Raw genomic sequence first — 14,848 nt, forward strand, 5'->3', positions numbered from 1 at the left:
ATCCTCTGGGCTACTAATCAAGTGTTATATAAACTATAAGAAATCAGCAAAGGTTGTGTAGATTTATGGTGGGTTATGGTGGGTTGTCGGCAGACAGAATCCTAGGAATGATCTTACCAATGATATTTGTATGGCCATTCAGAAATAGTACAAATAGGAAGAGCAAATAAGCAATATGGTCACTGTATGGGCTCATAACACAGGTATCTAAGAGTGGGGTTTCCCTTCAGGGTCCTGTCACACAAAGTAATGACAGGTGTGCTAGAGGAATTGATTCCTTTAGCTTTTGGGGTGGCATCAGAGGGCGGGCCTGAGATCTTAAGCCAGACACCTTTCCTACTTACCTCAATAGACTGAATCAATAGTCTCTCTCTCTCTCTCTCTCTCTCTCTCTGTGTGTGTGTGTGACTGTGTGTCTGTGTGTCTCTGTGTGTGTGTGCGCGCACACAGTGCCTGTAGAGGCCTGTAAAGGACATTGGATCTCCTGGAACTGGAGGTACAGGCAGTAGGTTGTAAGCTGCTTGGCATAGGTGCTGACAAACAAAGCTCTGATTCTCACGACTGAGCAGAAAGTTCTCTTAACCAATGAGCCATCTCTCCAGCCCCATTCAGTTATATTTTATTGTATAAAGTCTATTAACTGCCCATAGTGTTCTCCTGTGGTAGAAATCACCGAGTGACGTGGTTTAAAATCGTGAGGAGCTGTTTGGAGTCGGTAAATTGTATAAGGAAGATGACGGGAAGGCTCAGAGATGTGAGAGCTGAGGACAGAGGGACGTCAGGAAAGCAGGAAGATACGTATGGTCACAGTGACGTCAGAAAACTGCAGAGCAAATGGACACGTCATAGGATTTATGACATCATCCAAGCGGTTCAGCATGCACCATGCTGAGGGACATAGATTTGCCCGAGAGTCAACAAGACCTAAATCATTCAGCTAACAAAAGGTTCAGAGAAGCACATTTCTTTTTTATCCACCTGCCACAGACTGTTTGAGCGTCCCCCCGGATGCATAGTAGACAGAAAACACATCTGACCTCTCCAAGAATTGAGTCCTGGCCGGGTGTGAAGAGCAAAAAAGGACAGTTGGAGTACAAATTGCTTTTCTCCTAGTTTTAAATTCATTTAAGCTAAAATGGATCGACTGTCACTGATGTTTACAGACTGTAAATCTGAAAGCCAGGAAGGAAAATGGTTTTTCATAAAAAAAAAGAAAATGATGACAAAGTCCAATTCCTCTCTTCAGTTCTCGCCTACCATACAAGACATAAAGTCAAAGCTGTTCTCAAACTGGGACCTCTCGACACCCTGTCTCAATTTTACAACAGGGAAATTGCAGTGGCTTTTATCTCTATTATGTTTTAAGGTTTAAAAATCTTTCTTAGTTAGAGATCATGCTTTTAGGATTAAAAACATTGTTTACTAGCTCTAAAATTTAAGCCAGGTGAAGTGTAAGACAACTCTTAGAGCTACGAATGCCACACTTAAAGCCGTACATTCAGAGAAGTAGGCTTTAATATTCTACATGGCATCAATTAAAATACCTCTGACGTATAACTGATAAATATGAATTCTTCCCATGCTTATTTCTTATTGTTTTATTATCATTTTTCATGATATATAAATCTGTTGTGAATGGAAATATGATTTATTTAAAGATCTTCACATTTATATTGCCCCCACACAATGTAAGGAGAGGTTGGGGACAAGAAAAAAGAATTTTATATGATATTGTAGTTGGTAAAAACAAAAATGTAGAAGTACAATTTTATCCATATAAATCATTAGTTATAATACTAATATTAATATTAGTACAAAATATTAGTTCTATCAATTACTATAGGTAGTACACCTAATAGAATAAATATAGCAAAAAACCTGAAACATGTTAGCATGGTTCTAGAAGGTGGAGAGCTGGCTTTGTCAAGCACATCAATATGAGGAGACTCTCTTGAGATTACCATACTTTTATGGTACTTACTCTTTGTCCTTTAGGACCCGGGCTCCCAGGTGCTCCTCTCGCCCCAACAAGACCCTACACAGTGAAGATGAAAAATCTCAGACACCAAATTCACAGCACCGTTATCAGAGCAGTAGTTATACCTGTCTTATGTGATGCATTTTTAACGATGGATTTTTCAAATGATATTCATTAGGCTCCTTACAAATAAATTTTAAGTAATCAATACCATGTGCCCTCCCCCTAATGTTCTGCTTTTAAATATCCTACTTTTTGGGAAACTGTCAATTCTGTGTGAAATGTATTGGAAGGATTTAATATTCTTTGGACAAAGTGTGCCCAGGGGGAATGCAGGTGAGCAACAGAGGAAGGAGATGTCCACTCAGTCAATCAACCCAGCCTACTATGTCTGGTCCATCAAAGAGGCAATGGCTATTACTGCTACAATTTCTTTGTTATTATTAAAGATATCAATTATAACTCCACGTGTAAAATTTGTATATTTTATTAGCCCATGAAAAATGCCATAAATGATTTTAAATTAGTATCTCAAAAGTAGTTTATAATGGAAGTTAAGTTGCCATATTAAAGTCAAGTTCAATGTTTTATTAAGTCTCCTATAAAGATTTATTAGAAAATAGCACAAATATAAATGTGTAGAAGGCAATTTTTGACAATGCAATCATTTAGTCAAACAAAAATAGTATGTTTCCCATGTGCTCTTCATAGCTGTGGACTTTTGACCTGGTTTACAATACCAGACATGAAAGCCCTCCTGTGCAGTAGGCCTCAGCTGCAATCACAAAGCAGGTGGTTCCCCGTAACCACCATACCATTATTGCACCAGTGGGTACAGTTTGCAAAGCCTAGAGTTGGTCAAGACCTTTGATTCTTTTCTCCACCAGCAATCCACACAGCACCTTCTAACATAAGACTATGAAAGCTAGCCAGCAGGGACTTTTCTGGTCCATTTGAGATTGATCTATGTCCTGCAGCCTGAATGCATGGTGTCTTCAATTCTCTGGTCTTTCCTTGTTGTCATGGTGAATACAAGAGCAATGGCGACACCCTGGGTTGTTCTGGGTGACTTTGGGGCCTCCCTGACCAAACACTCATAGAAAGACATCCTGCTCCTGGCACTGAGATTTCTCATTTAACAACCCACGTTTTCTGTTTTGTTATTACCTTTAGGTAGGTAAAAATGGATCAAATCTCAGGATCTGAAGTTTACTCATTCTTTTATATGAATAAAGACATTGACAAGCGTGTTCTAGTCTTTCCTGTTTTAGAAGTCAATATGTCTATGGACGTACAGAAAACCAGATTGCTTTTTAGAATGGAAGCATCATGAAACATAATATAAATAATTTTTGTAAGGGGAACTTCCACCCTGACACCATTGAGGCTGAACTTCTTCAGACTCATACTAACACTGTCAAACCGTGAGAAGCGAAATGTTCCCTCTTTAGGGGCAAGATTTAATTATCTTTCTGAAAACAACAGATGGAATATATTTAAAGTCCAAGTTTTACTTACCAAAGGCACATTTCCTATGAATTTCGACTGTTTGTGAATATATGCATTTTTTTAAAACAAAATGTTAAAAAAACATATGCTTGTGTTTTGTTAATTCCTCAGATCTCAGCTGTATTTTGGTTACTGTTTCTATTTTCTTACAAAGGGAAGATTTATATATATGTGTGTGTGTGTGTGTGTGTGTGTGTGTGTGTGTGTGTGTACATTAGTTCAGGTTAGAGACTGAAATTGGTTTCTATACATAGCAGGGGTAAGGAAATTCAAGATACTGAGGAATATTTCAGAATGCTCATACAGTTTGGGTGACAAGCATCTCCATTACCTTATACATGACTGATTTTACATGAGACCCCAAAGAGAGCACAGTAAAAGCAATGGATTTAAATTAAAGTAGACATTCAAGAAAGGATCACAGAGTTTGTTCTATACTTACAGGTAATCCCAGTGGGCCCATGGGTCCTGGAGCCCCAGGAGGACCTGGGTAGCCCTATGATTTAAACGAAATATGAAAGACATAAAATCAATTATTTTCCTTTAAGTAATATATTAGCAAACTAAAAATGTTAACAAAAACAACAGCTTGATAAGATCATTCTTTCCTACCCACAATGAAGCTCAGGAAATAGTCTACAATAGGACCACAAAAAATAAAGGTGTTTTTATATGGAAGTTGCGCATCCATTTGTTAGGTTCTTGCTTGGAAAAGGTCACTAGGTGGCACTGCATGTTGCAGCACCAGGAAGACATCTTTACTTCCTCTTTCTGTGGGCGATGGTATCTTACATGTGGCTATGCTCTGCGATGCATATCACGAATTACAGACTTGTAAGAGCAGCTGGAGAATTCCACAGCCAAGGAAGGTGGATGCAATTAGTTCCTCAACTTTTAGAACGAATACATGGATTATAGTACTAATGCTAAACTGGAAGGTGGCTTAGGAGGTAAAGATTCTTGAAGTTGGTTGACTTAATACAGATGCTAGGTTTACTACCTGTCCAGGTTATAAACTGCTAAAAATAATCTCGTGGTGTTCTTCTGATGGCGCGGAAATTAAAAATAAAGAGCGAGAGGCGGAATGAATTTGTAGATAATGTTATATGCCACCAGACATATATTTTCTGAAAGGGGAAGTCCTAAAATGGACAATAATCATCATCCTTTTAACTTCATATAATACTATAGGCTATTTAATAAACTACAAATACAACCCAGATATAAAACTTACCGCTTGTGATTATCTTGATGATATAAGAAAATAAGATAAATTTTTGGTGCTTAAGCTGTAAAATGTTAAAAAAAAAACCCAACCTCATAGTCAAAGGTGGTGGAAGAGAGGTTGAGGACATGCACAATAGGAACTTTATGTGCACAAGAGCATGCAGAAAATGAACTGAATTTCCTTTTTAATCCAGTATGGCTAATTATAGTAATTTAATTATTCTCCCTCAACTATAGAATAATTTTACTAAATAATTTTATTTTTTATTCTTTTTCATGGATTTGATACCATAGAACATCATTCCAGGATACAAAATGGTTAAAAGAAAATTTCAATGGAAATTTATTACCAAATAGCATTTTCACTTGAATTCTGGTCAAGGTGGGTCCCTAACACAGGTTGGTGGAAACAAGGGTTTTCCATCCTTGAACTCTTACCATGACACCCTTTTCCCCCTGCGGACCAACTGGGCCTGGACTTCCACGCTCCCCCTTTTAAAACAATAAAGAAATGAAAGCAACATTGAGTTATATCAATGATAGATCTGAGGTTAGAAACAGAAACCTCCAGAGCCATAACTTACATGCATACCTCATCCTCATTTTTAATACCTTTGAAACTTACAAAGTTTGCATTTTTAAATTCACAGCTACAAATCTTCCAATATAATAGTTCTCTTGCTTGCAATCTTATTAAAATGAAGATAGAAAATATGCGTAAGGAAACTCTTGTAAGAAGCATGTAGCTTGCTAAAGTTTTACAAATGAGAATGCTTTTGACATTTATATATTACAGAGCATGAAATTCATGAAAACATCAAGCGTACTGAAAAAAAATGAGCTTTATCTGTAGAACAATTGATGAAATTATTTCCCTGGTCTGTGGATCTCAGTGCAGAGCTGCAGATCTCATTCTGTAGGGCCGTGGGAATCAAGCCTTCACTAGAAAGTTAAGACTAAATGTAGTTACATTAAAATTCCTTGCATTCTCAAAATCTCAACTCATTGACAATATCAGAATGAAAAATGACAATTAAAGTTGAATTATTTCTGTATGTTGTTATATCACTAATGAAATCATTAAGCATATGTTAAGAACTTATATTACATGACAGGAGATTTTTTTATTTACAAAGTTAAACTTGCATTCTACTCTCAAATAACTATAGATTGACTATTAGCAGAGATGAAATAATTAGAGGAAAACTGAACTGTAAACTGTGAATAGTTCTCACACAGGAAGGATTAGAGAGATGCAGAGGGTTTCCTAAGAGGAGGGAAAATTATTTAATAGAGCCCAGGGGTTTGTCTGTGAACAAAAGCCTGGAATGGCAGAGAAAATGTTAGATGAGGTGCGTGAGTGTGAGACTGAACACAGGGACAGATGTTTAGTAAATGAGTTTGAGGAAAGAGAAGAGTAATTTGGAAGCTTAGTTTTCTGATTCAAAGCTGGAAGAATTATGGATTAGTTTTTCTGATCATACTTCTGCACTGCACCCCTTTGTGTTTGATTTCAGATTACATCTTTACGGCCAGAAGGGTACCCTACCCTTTACAAATTAGAAAAAAATACATAATTAGCCATATTTAAACATATTTAGGAGATTTATTAGAGGTAATGTGTTATATTTTTGAATAAATTTTCCTTTTACCAGCATAGAGTCATTGTACAAAGTAATAATTTTTATCACTACACTTCCAAAATGCACGTAGCATACCTTGGCCACATGCTCGTACTTTCTTTCTGTTTCTTATGTTTCCTTCCCCTTTTCCTCCTACATCCCTAGTGGTCTCCCTTCTGCTCCTACTAAATTCCACACTTGAGAGAAACCATGCTTTGGTTAGCCTTTCAAACCTGGCTTATTTCTCTTAACACAATGATCTCCATTTCTAGTCAATACTTGCAAACACTATAATTTCGTTCTCTTTTATGTGTATTTGAGATTCTAAATGTCTCTTGGATGCACACATCTTTCCCTATATTTGGAATAATTTTTTTTTTGCACATCTTGATCAAGTAGATTTCTTGTGCCTGTAGTGCATAGTTTAGCTCTTTATCTCCATTGAGAATCTTTGTTTTCACCTCATGACTGTGTCCCAAAGCTCTTGAAAGCCATGGTCATACACGATCATGACTGCTTTTCTTTCTTTTGCTGCCTGAATGCAATCAATCCTTATTCATACTTTCAATCTGTGGAACTTTCTTTCCAGCTTACGCTAATTTAATGGTTGTGCTTTCCATAGCTTAAAATTTTGCTTTACGGTACCCTTTATTACCAAAGTTCCTGTACCCCCCCGAATCTGTTTATCTACTACATTTCTCATCCTTGTTACTAAATCTCCACTCTAAATCTTGGATTGACTGTCTTCTCCCATTGTCTGTTTGTTTGACTCCACTTTGAGGTCACTGGTCACTCTCAAAAGTAAACAACTTTGAAAGCTTTGTGGAGCATTTCAACCACTTCATTATTTTTGGATTCCGTTATTGAGGAACTGCCAACTTTGTGGGAGTCATATTGCCTTGTCTTTCCATCTTTCTTGTGTTTTTGTGTAAATATTTTTGCCTTTGTTGGGATATCCCTTCTGGTACTATGTTAAAGTCTTCTTAGTGGGTAATTTTATCCTGAGCTCTCACACTCCACCACTACTCAGAGGAGAGGAAGTCGATCACAACAGAACAATACAAAAACAAACCAGATATTTAAGTGCAGCAGAAAAACCAACTTGAAATGTCAACTATATTTCCTTAAGGAGAGGAAAGAAAGGACCTAAGATACTTACAGAACAAGATGAGAATTGAAAAGCTATTCAATATTATTAACATTATAGTTAAAAGCTATTAACATTATTAATGATTAATAAAATGAAGGTGGGCAGTGAGTGAACAAACAGATTAAGCGACAATGGAAAGAGAGAAAATGTATGTGTTGACAGCAGAAGAAAAGATCCTAAGGGTAAACACAATAAGAGAAGCACAGGGCAAAGCCAAATACTCAGAGAGAAAACAAAACCAATCCGTAGTTCCTCCTTGCTGAGGGGCAGAGAATGAAGATGCTCTGTTCTTGTCCTTCTGCCGTTTACTTGGTATTGGGAACGGGGCTTGGGGGTATTGAGCAGTGTTCTTTCTACAGCAGATAAGCTACAGCAACTCAGACAAGGCTATTTGCAGGCTGAGCCTCATCTGGCTTTTTACTGGGTTTGATAGCTGCTGTGACCACTGTTAGGCTGAAGTATTGCCAGCGCACAGGATCAGCCATACAGGAAAGCAGGACCCTCCTTCAGCGGTTGCTGCCATTTGAGCCTGTGGGCACCTGGCTGGATGGTCCCTGGTGCCAGAGGCACTCTATTTGTGCAGTCACGAGCATGGGAAATGTCCAAGCAGCTTCTGTGTGTTCAAAAGGGTCTCTGGGACTCTGATGTTCTGCTGTAGGTGTGTGGACACACAGAAAAGTGTTTAGTGTCTCTAACTCTCCACCCTCTAGTTTCCCTACCAGGACAGTGAGTGCATTCTAATCAGCTAACATAAAATAAGGTTGAAGTTAGCTGAGAGTTCTTAATACAAAACAAAATTATAACAAAAGGAATTACCTTTTCACCCACGCTTCCAGTTATTCCTACTTCTCCGGGTAAACCAATAGGTCCCTTGTTAAAAAAAAAAATAACAGAAAGTATGTATACATTACATCACTCTTGTAGCATGCTGGTTTTAAATCACCTATAATTACTGTTTCTCTCTACTTCATCCTAATTCTTCTGGAGGCAGAAATTCTTTGTAGAATTGGTTCATAGCCTAGGATTTCACATTAGAATTAATTGATTCAGTCAGGCAAAAATATCTAAATGAAAATTTAATTCATAGCAGACACCTTGTTGGGAGACAAGGCAGTCTCTGTGCTTATGACCTAAGAATCAACAGGATGCTCTAACTATATCTGAACTTTCATATCTGCTTCTTGTAGATATGTTAGCATAAAATCATTTTTGTGATTACCTTCTTTGAAAGTATCTTAATACTCACTCATGCTCATTTATTTTTTCAGCTATACAAGGATTTGATGTCTGTTCTGAGTGGCACTGGTTGCTGACGTAAGACAGATCCAGGCCCTGTCTTGCTGTCATAGTTAGCTTCAGCTATCAGTTTGAGACAATCCACAGTCACTTGAGCAGAGGGAACTCAGTTGAGGAATTAGCTCCATATGTTTGGCCTCCGGGCATGTCTATGGGGGCATTTTCTTAATTGTTAATTGACGTGGTAGGAGGGGTAGGACTGGGTTGAATAAGAGAGGTAGCTGAGCAAGCCTGAAAAACTAAGCCAGCAAGCAACGTTCCTCCATGGCTACTGCTCCAAGCTCCTGCCCTGGCTTCCTTTGATGATGGGACTAAAAGCTGCATATTAAATAAGCTCTCTCCTTTCAGGTTGCTTTTGGTCATGGTGTTTAATACAATAACGGAAATCAAACTAGGAACACTTGATGAATCAAGACATCTTGTAACATGGAAGGAAAACCATTAACAGTTATAAGTTATGACATAAGCTTATAAAGGAAATAATTACGATGCCACAGAATGAAAGAGAAGGCATTTTAGCAGGGAGAGTCTGGGAAGGGATGAAGCCAGACATTTAATCTGTAGCCAGTAAAATGAAGAAGGCAGCAGGGATTTCAGGCTAGCATACAGCCTGAGCGAGGAACACAGTCATTGGAACAAATGACAGAAGGCCACCAGCACGACTTGGGCTCTCTCTGTGTCTGCATTGTGCATACTTATTATTCCTTATTTAATAGATATGGATAGCAGAAAGAACAACATAGAGTAAGCATTCGAGCAGGAGCACATCCCTGTTCTTTCTCCAATTGCAAGGAATTAATAACTTTTTACTTGTAAGAACGCCTGAAATTTTTCAATAGCTACCAAGTATAGAACCTGCCTAGATAGCATTTTATATTATATATATTTATAAATGCAAAGCGGTGAAACGTGACTAAGGGGTGACTGGGCTGGAACTAGCTTAGATGATTTTATCCACCCGTGCAAGCCCATAATCATATCTGTTTCCGTATCTAGTGGGTCGGCTGTCACATGAACCTGGATACAGCAACATGTATTAGGCACTTTGTGTGTGTGTGTGTGTGTGTGAGCGTGACGTCATCATCACAATCACTGACTTTGGTAGTGTTAATTGGAGTCTCCGGTGACAGATGCAGTAGATGAGTTTAGCCGAGGAGATTAAACTGTATGTGTAAGCTTAGGCTATCATTGAGGGCTTAAAATCTTACTATGCTAGTAGGCGTGGATTGTGTTTTATTTTGAAAATTTAATTTTTACATTCTTAACAATACACATTTTTTTCATCTTATCTGTTTAGATCTTTAACACATCTGTACTCATTGTCACAAGACTTAGGATGAGGCAGGGATTGGCTTCTGTCCATGTAGTGACTCAGTCCTCACACAACTTATATATACATGTATGTGTGTGTATATACTTATATACACACATATACTTACATATATAATGTTCATATGTATGATACATATATAAATATATATAATGCTGCTGTCCTCTATTGAGTCGTGGTACCATTCTTAGGCAAGCTTATGTCTCATATTTCTATTGTATTCCAGCACTAATTTTTCTGTTTTATCCCTTTATAAATTTCTCTCACTTGTCTTTTTTTTCAAATGCTTCTATATCTGTGTTTAACTGTCCTTATCAAAATAAGCCAGGAGAGGTTTGAGTTACTCCTAACAGCTGAGATACACAGGCTTTAAATCCATTTGGTCTTTCAGTCTATATTAACATTTAATATGAAACAACCCACACATTTGGCCACAGTGGGTGAATCCATTTTTATTTGAAACCTATCACATTTTCATTAGAGTTAACATGCTTTCAATGCACCTATATTTTTATATCTCTAAAAAGAAAAAAGTCAAATAAGCAAATGCAATTCGTCAGTGATTTTAAGAAATATTCAATTTTCTAATGTTATTGTGAGAAAAAAGGCATGCTAAGTTGTGTTATTCAAAATGTTCACTGATTGTTTATGAAGAGAAATTACACATCCCTGTGCTATTTCTGTGCTCCTCATCATGGGAAGAAAATTACTGTCCACCCGGCTAATACTAGGCTTCTTTATGTAGCTTATTTAGAACAAAGAGAAGAGGTGAGGACATGACATTTGTCAAACTGCTTTTTAGAGGTCACAAGCTAACCATGATCCAAAGAGGCTCTTTGTGAGCCTGAGCTCTAGGATCCAGATGGCTTGGAACAGACACAGGCAGTTCCCAGAGGTTAGGGAGCAAGTGAGAAAAAAATCTTTGCCATTGCTAACCGTTGATATTTTGAAGCTGTGTTTCATCACAGAGAAATTTAGCTCCTCTAACTGAGGCAGGGTACAAAGTCAGTAAGATATGGAGCTTGTTTATGTGAGAAACCGTTAGATTTCCTCACTCCTTTCTATCCCATGTGACGGCAATCCCAAGGGAGTGGGCAACTACTTCAGTTAAAAAGCTCAATTTTCTGAATCACCTTAGACACATAAGTAACAAAAACTCTGCGTCATCTTACAACAGTCAATTTTGTCTTTATTTTGAACCAGTGGCTAATATTGACCCAAAGATTCAATGAATTAAATTGTGCATTGACATAAGGTTGGAAAACTTGAATCTAGCTCAGATTGTTTATACAAAAAAAGTCTTTCAGAAATGATCATAATTACCAGAACAATGCAGCATACACACTACTAACAAGGCAACCACCATCCACAGTAATAGTAAAATGAACCAGAAGAGGATCTGAATAAAGAATATTCGGAGGTGAGAAGAGAAAACAAAATAAAGAGTTGTATTGGAGGAGAGTGGGAATGTGCAAAGAAAGCCAAGGAACAAAGGTCCAAGGGAAGGAAAGCCTCATTGTTAAGGAAGAACTTTGAGAGAGTGACAGAATTTGACATTGTAGGGTCAATGGTGACCTCCAAGGACAACTTGGATAGCTTCTGTATGTTTGGACGTGACTGCTGAAGGGTTAACAGTGTCCATGTGAGGGAAGCATGGCAAGCAGCTTGTGCAGTCAACTCTCCTGAGAAGTTTGGCAGCTGAAAGGAGACAGAATTGCTATTGGAGACCATAGCTTGTAAAATTATTCTATTGAGACCAGGATTTCTGCTCTGCCAGACAACTGAGAGAAAGTTCATCTACGACAGAGGTTCACTGCTGAGCAGAAAGACATTTTATTTAAGATATATTTCCCCAATGCTTCACAGAGTGATTTAAAAACAAAAAACCTGATATGGGAGCCTAATCCACTGTAAGTGCGTGGGACCAAAACATCTGTAATTGTAAGGCAGTGCTGGCGGGTTTAATCTCCCCCCCATGGGCTACCTCCTCGCCAGTTCTCCATCTCTAAACAGCCTCTTTGCACTGGAAATTCTTTGCAAGCATAGAACTCATGCTGGGAGATGTGTATCAGCCAATGACTCCTATATGCTTCTCTTCTTCTTCATCATCATCATCTTCATCATCACTATTATTATTGCAAACACTTTCCAAAAGCAAAGGTCCAGCTTCATCAATTGATTACCCATGGATACCAGAATAGAAAATGAAACTATCCTGACATTGTTCTTTCTATTCATTCTTTTTCATCAGAAAAAAAGGTCTGGGAAAGATGTCCACAAGTAGAATGATGAAGCTGGATTCCCGTCTCACATTCTGTATAAAATTCGTCTCCAAATGAATTAAAGGAAGACCTCCATGTGAGACCTGAAATCTGGAAACAGTGACAGGAAAAAGTAGAGGAAGCCATTCCGGAAACTGACATGGCCAAGGACCTTCTGAGCAGGATCTTGTTGCTCAGGGGGTAAGGTCAGCCGCTGACAACTGGGGATTCATGGAACTAGAATGTTTCTGCACAGCAAAGGAGACGGCTAAACCAGTGGACATTTAGCTTACAGAAAGAGAAGACATGTAGGAGGGACGCTCCTCACCTTCACAGCTTTCATATTGCTGACGTAGCTCTCACATCACACAATCTCCTTAAAGTAAATGACTTACAATAAGAAACCCTTACTTTACCACTATTAATTCCTTCCTTCCCTCCCTTCCTTCCTTCCTTCCTTCCTTCCTTCCTTCCTTCCTTCCTTTCTTCCTTCCTTCCTTCCTTCCTTTCTTTCTTTCTTTAGAATTCCAATCAAAAGTTTTATTTGAAAGAAAGAAGAAAAGGTGTGTTTTGAATGATAGGAAGCAGAGGGTCCCCCTCAGGCTTCCAAAGTCAAATTACAAACTATCCTTCTCTCCCGCTCTTGACAGAGGCAATTAGGACCTGACCCCAACCTGGGGCCACCACCCCAGGCTGAATCTGCATGTCCTGAGAACCCTAAATTCCACAAGTCACTATCTCCTACCTAAATGACTGGGCCCTTTAAGACAACTCTCTTGAAGGAAAGGAAAAAAAAGGCAGAATTTTTCGGAAGCATTCTCTCTGGAGGCCTGACTAGGGTTGGCTCCTGGAATTTGTTTAGCTCAGCACTTTAGCTAAGCACGGTTTCTTGTACCCCTGTTTCTGTAGGTCAGAAACTATGGTGTAGCTATGCACTGTGTCAACAGCTCTGCCTCAGAACTCTGACACAACTGCAGTCAGAATGAGATGAACGAATTTATGTCTCCTATAACCTAGTCACACACTGTCATGCCAACCACAGCACATGCATTAAAGTATAGAAGTCCACCTTACGTTCATTCTTATTCTCTCTCTCTCTCTCTCTCTCTCTCTCTCTCTCTCTCTCTCTCTCTCCCCCTCCCCCCTTGCATACATGCACAGAGGCCAAAGAAATGGTCTGTCTCTATTCATCTCTGCTTCATTCCTTTAAGACAGATTTTCTCTCTAAGGCTAGGCTGGCCGGCCTGTGAGCTCCCAGGATTCCTGTCTCTGCTCCCCAATGCTGGGGTCACAGGCATGCACAGCCATGCTCAGATTTTTATTTTCACCCGGGTGTGGGAGATTTGAACTCAGGCCCTTCTGCTTTGACAGTAAGTACTCCTCCCCACCGAACCACCTCCCCTCCTCAAGGAAATTCTCCATCCCCAAAGAAGAAAATTAAAGAATAGCAAAGGTTCATAATACATTTTTAATCAGTCATAATAACTAAATTCTATTGTTGGTTAATTTTGATATTATGTTAAACTTATGTTAATTCTTATTAATTGTTTACTTACTGTAGTTTTTTAAAGTTCAACCTCTAAATTATTGCCTAGTGATATCCACTTTTCTATAGGTGAGGTGTGTAAGAGTTCAGCATCTATTATGTTTAAAGTAATATACTAAACAATTTAGGGTTAATGAACACCAAGGTAAAGCAGATAACAAAAACCGGCCAGAGATAAAATGCTATGGAATTCCAGGAAAATCGGGAGTCACAACATATAATGTTTGCTTCTCGTTGATGTTTTCCCTGGAACACAGCCGTACCTACTTGCTCATCAACCCGCCATGCCGCTTTTTCATGTTGTAAGTAGAATCTAGTGCTAAACAGACCATATGGCTCACATGGCTCAAATCCGTTCCGCTGTGTATTTACTGGAATGCAAAACAGTTGTGGAAGCCAGTTTCCTCACGTTTAGGAAATACCAACAACATGTGCCTATTGGCAAAGAATGCCCATCAATGATTTGGTAAGCACCGCACCTCACCTAACATACAGCGAGGAAGAGGGCAGCATCTTCAGCTAGAACATGCTTCGCTTGGGAGCTAACAAAGCCATGTAATAATTGAAACCATTCCATTTTTTGCAAAGCGGGGTATGTAATGATCTATTTAAAGATTTTGTTAACTGAAGCCAAAATGCGAAAGGCCAAAAAGCCTGATGTGGAATAAATCAACTTTTAGAATCAAGAAGAAATATTATTTTTCCTCCTAAAGTCAGTAAAAACTTAAAAATGTTCTAGTTCTATTTTTTTTTTTAGTAACCACATCCTACTGATTCACTTGAAGCGTAATATAACATTAGAATATTTCCTAGTTGAGTGAGGTGCTGTACAAGTCCCTATACTTAGCAATTATCTTCAAAAGCTACGGTGTCTTAGAGAGTGGCTCAGATGCCTCATGGGAGCTCAAATCTTCAACATGTAAAGAACT

General features: G+C 38.5%; 1 protein-coding gene across 1 annotated transcript in view; it reads right to left on the reverse strand.

Moving 5' to 3' along the window:
* Positions 1-14,848, reverse strand: part of Col24a1 (collagen type XXIV alpha 1 chain) — a 256,486-nt gene that overhangs the window by 110,304 nt on the left and 131,334 nt on the right. Inside the window, exons 25-28 of the mRNA XM_087897474.1 lie at positions 8,303-8,356; positions 5,153-5,206; positions 3,930-3,983; positions 1,982-2,035 (exon numbers count right to left, since the gene is read on the reverse strand). Coding sequence (XP_087753600.1) covers positions 1,982-2,035; positions 3,930-3,983; positions 5,153-5,206; positions 8,303-8,356 — 216 coding nt within the window. The remainder of the gene's footprint in view (positions 1-1,981; positions 2,036-3,929; positions 3,984-5,152; positions 5,207-8,302; positions 8,357-14,848) is intronic.

The sequence above is a fragment of the Myodes glareolus genome, chromosome 17, assembly GCF_982192425.1.
Source record: "Myodes glareolus chromosome 17, mMyoGla1.1, whole genome shotgun sequence".
NCBI lineage: Eukaryota > Metazoa > Chordata > Mammalia > Rodentia > Cricetidae > Myodes > Myodes glareolus.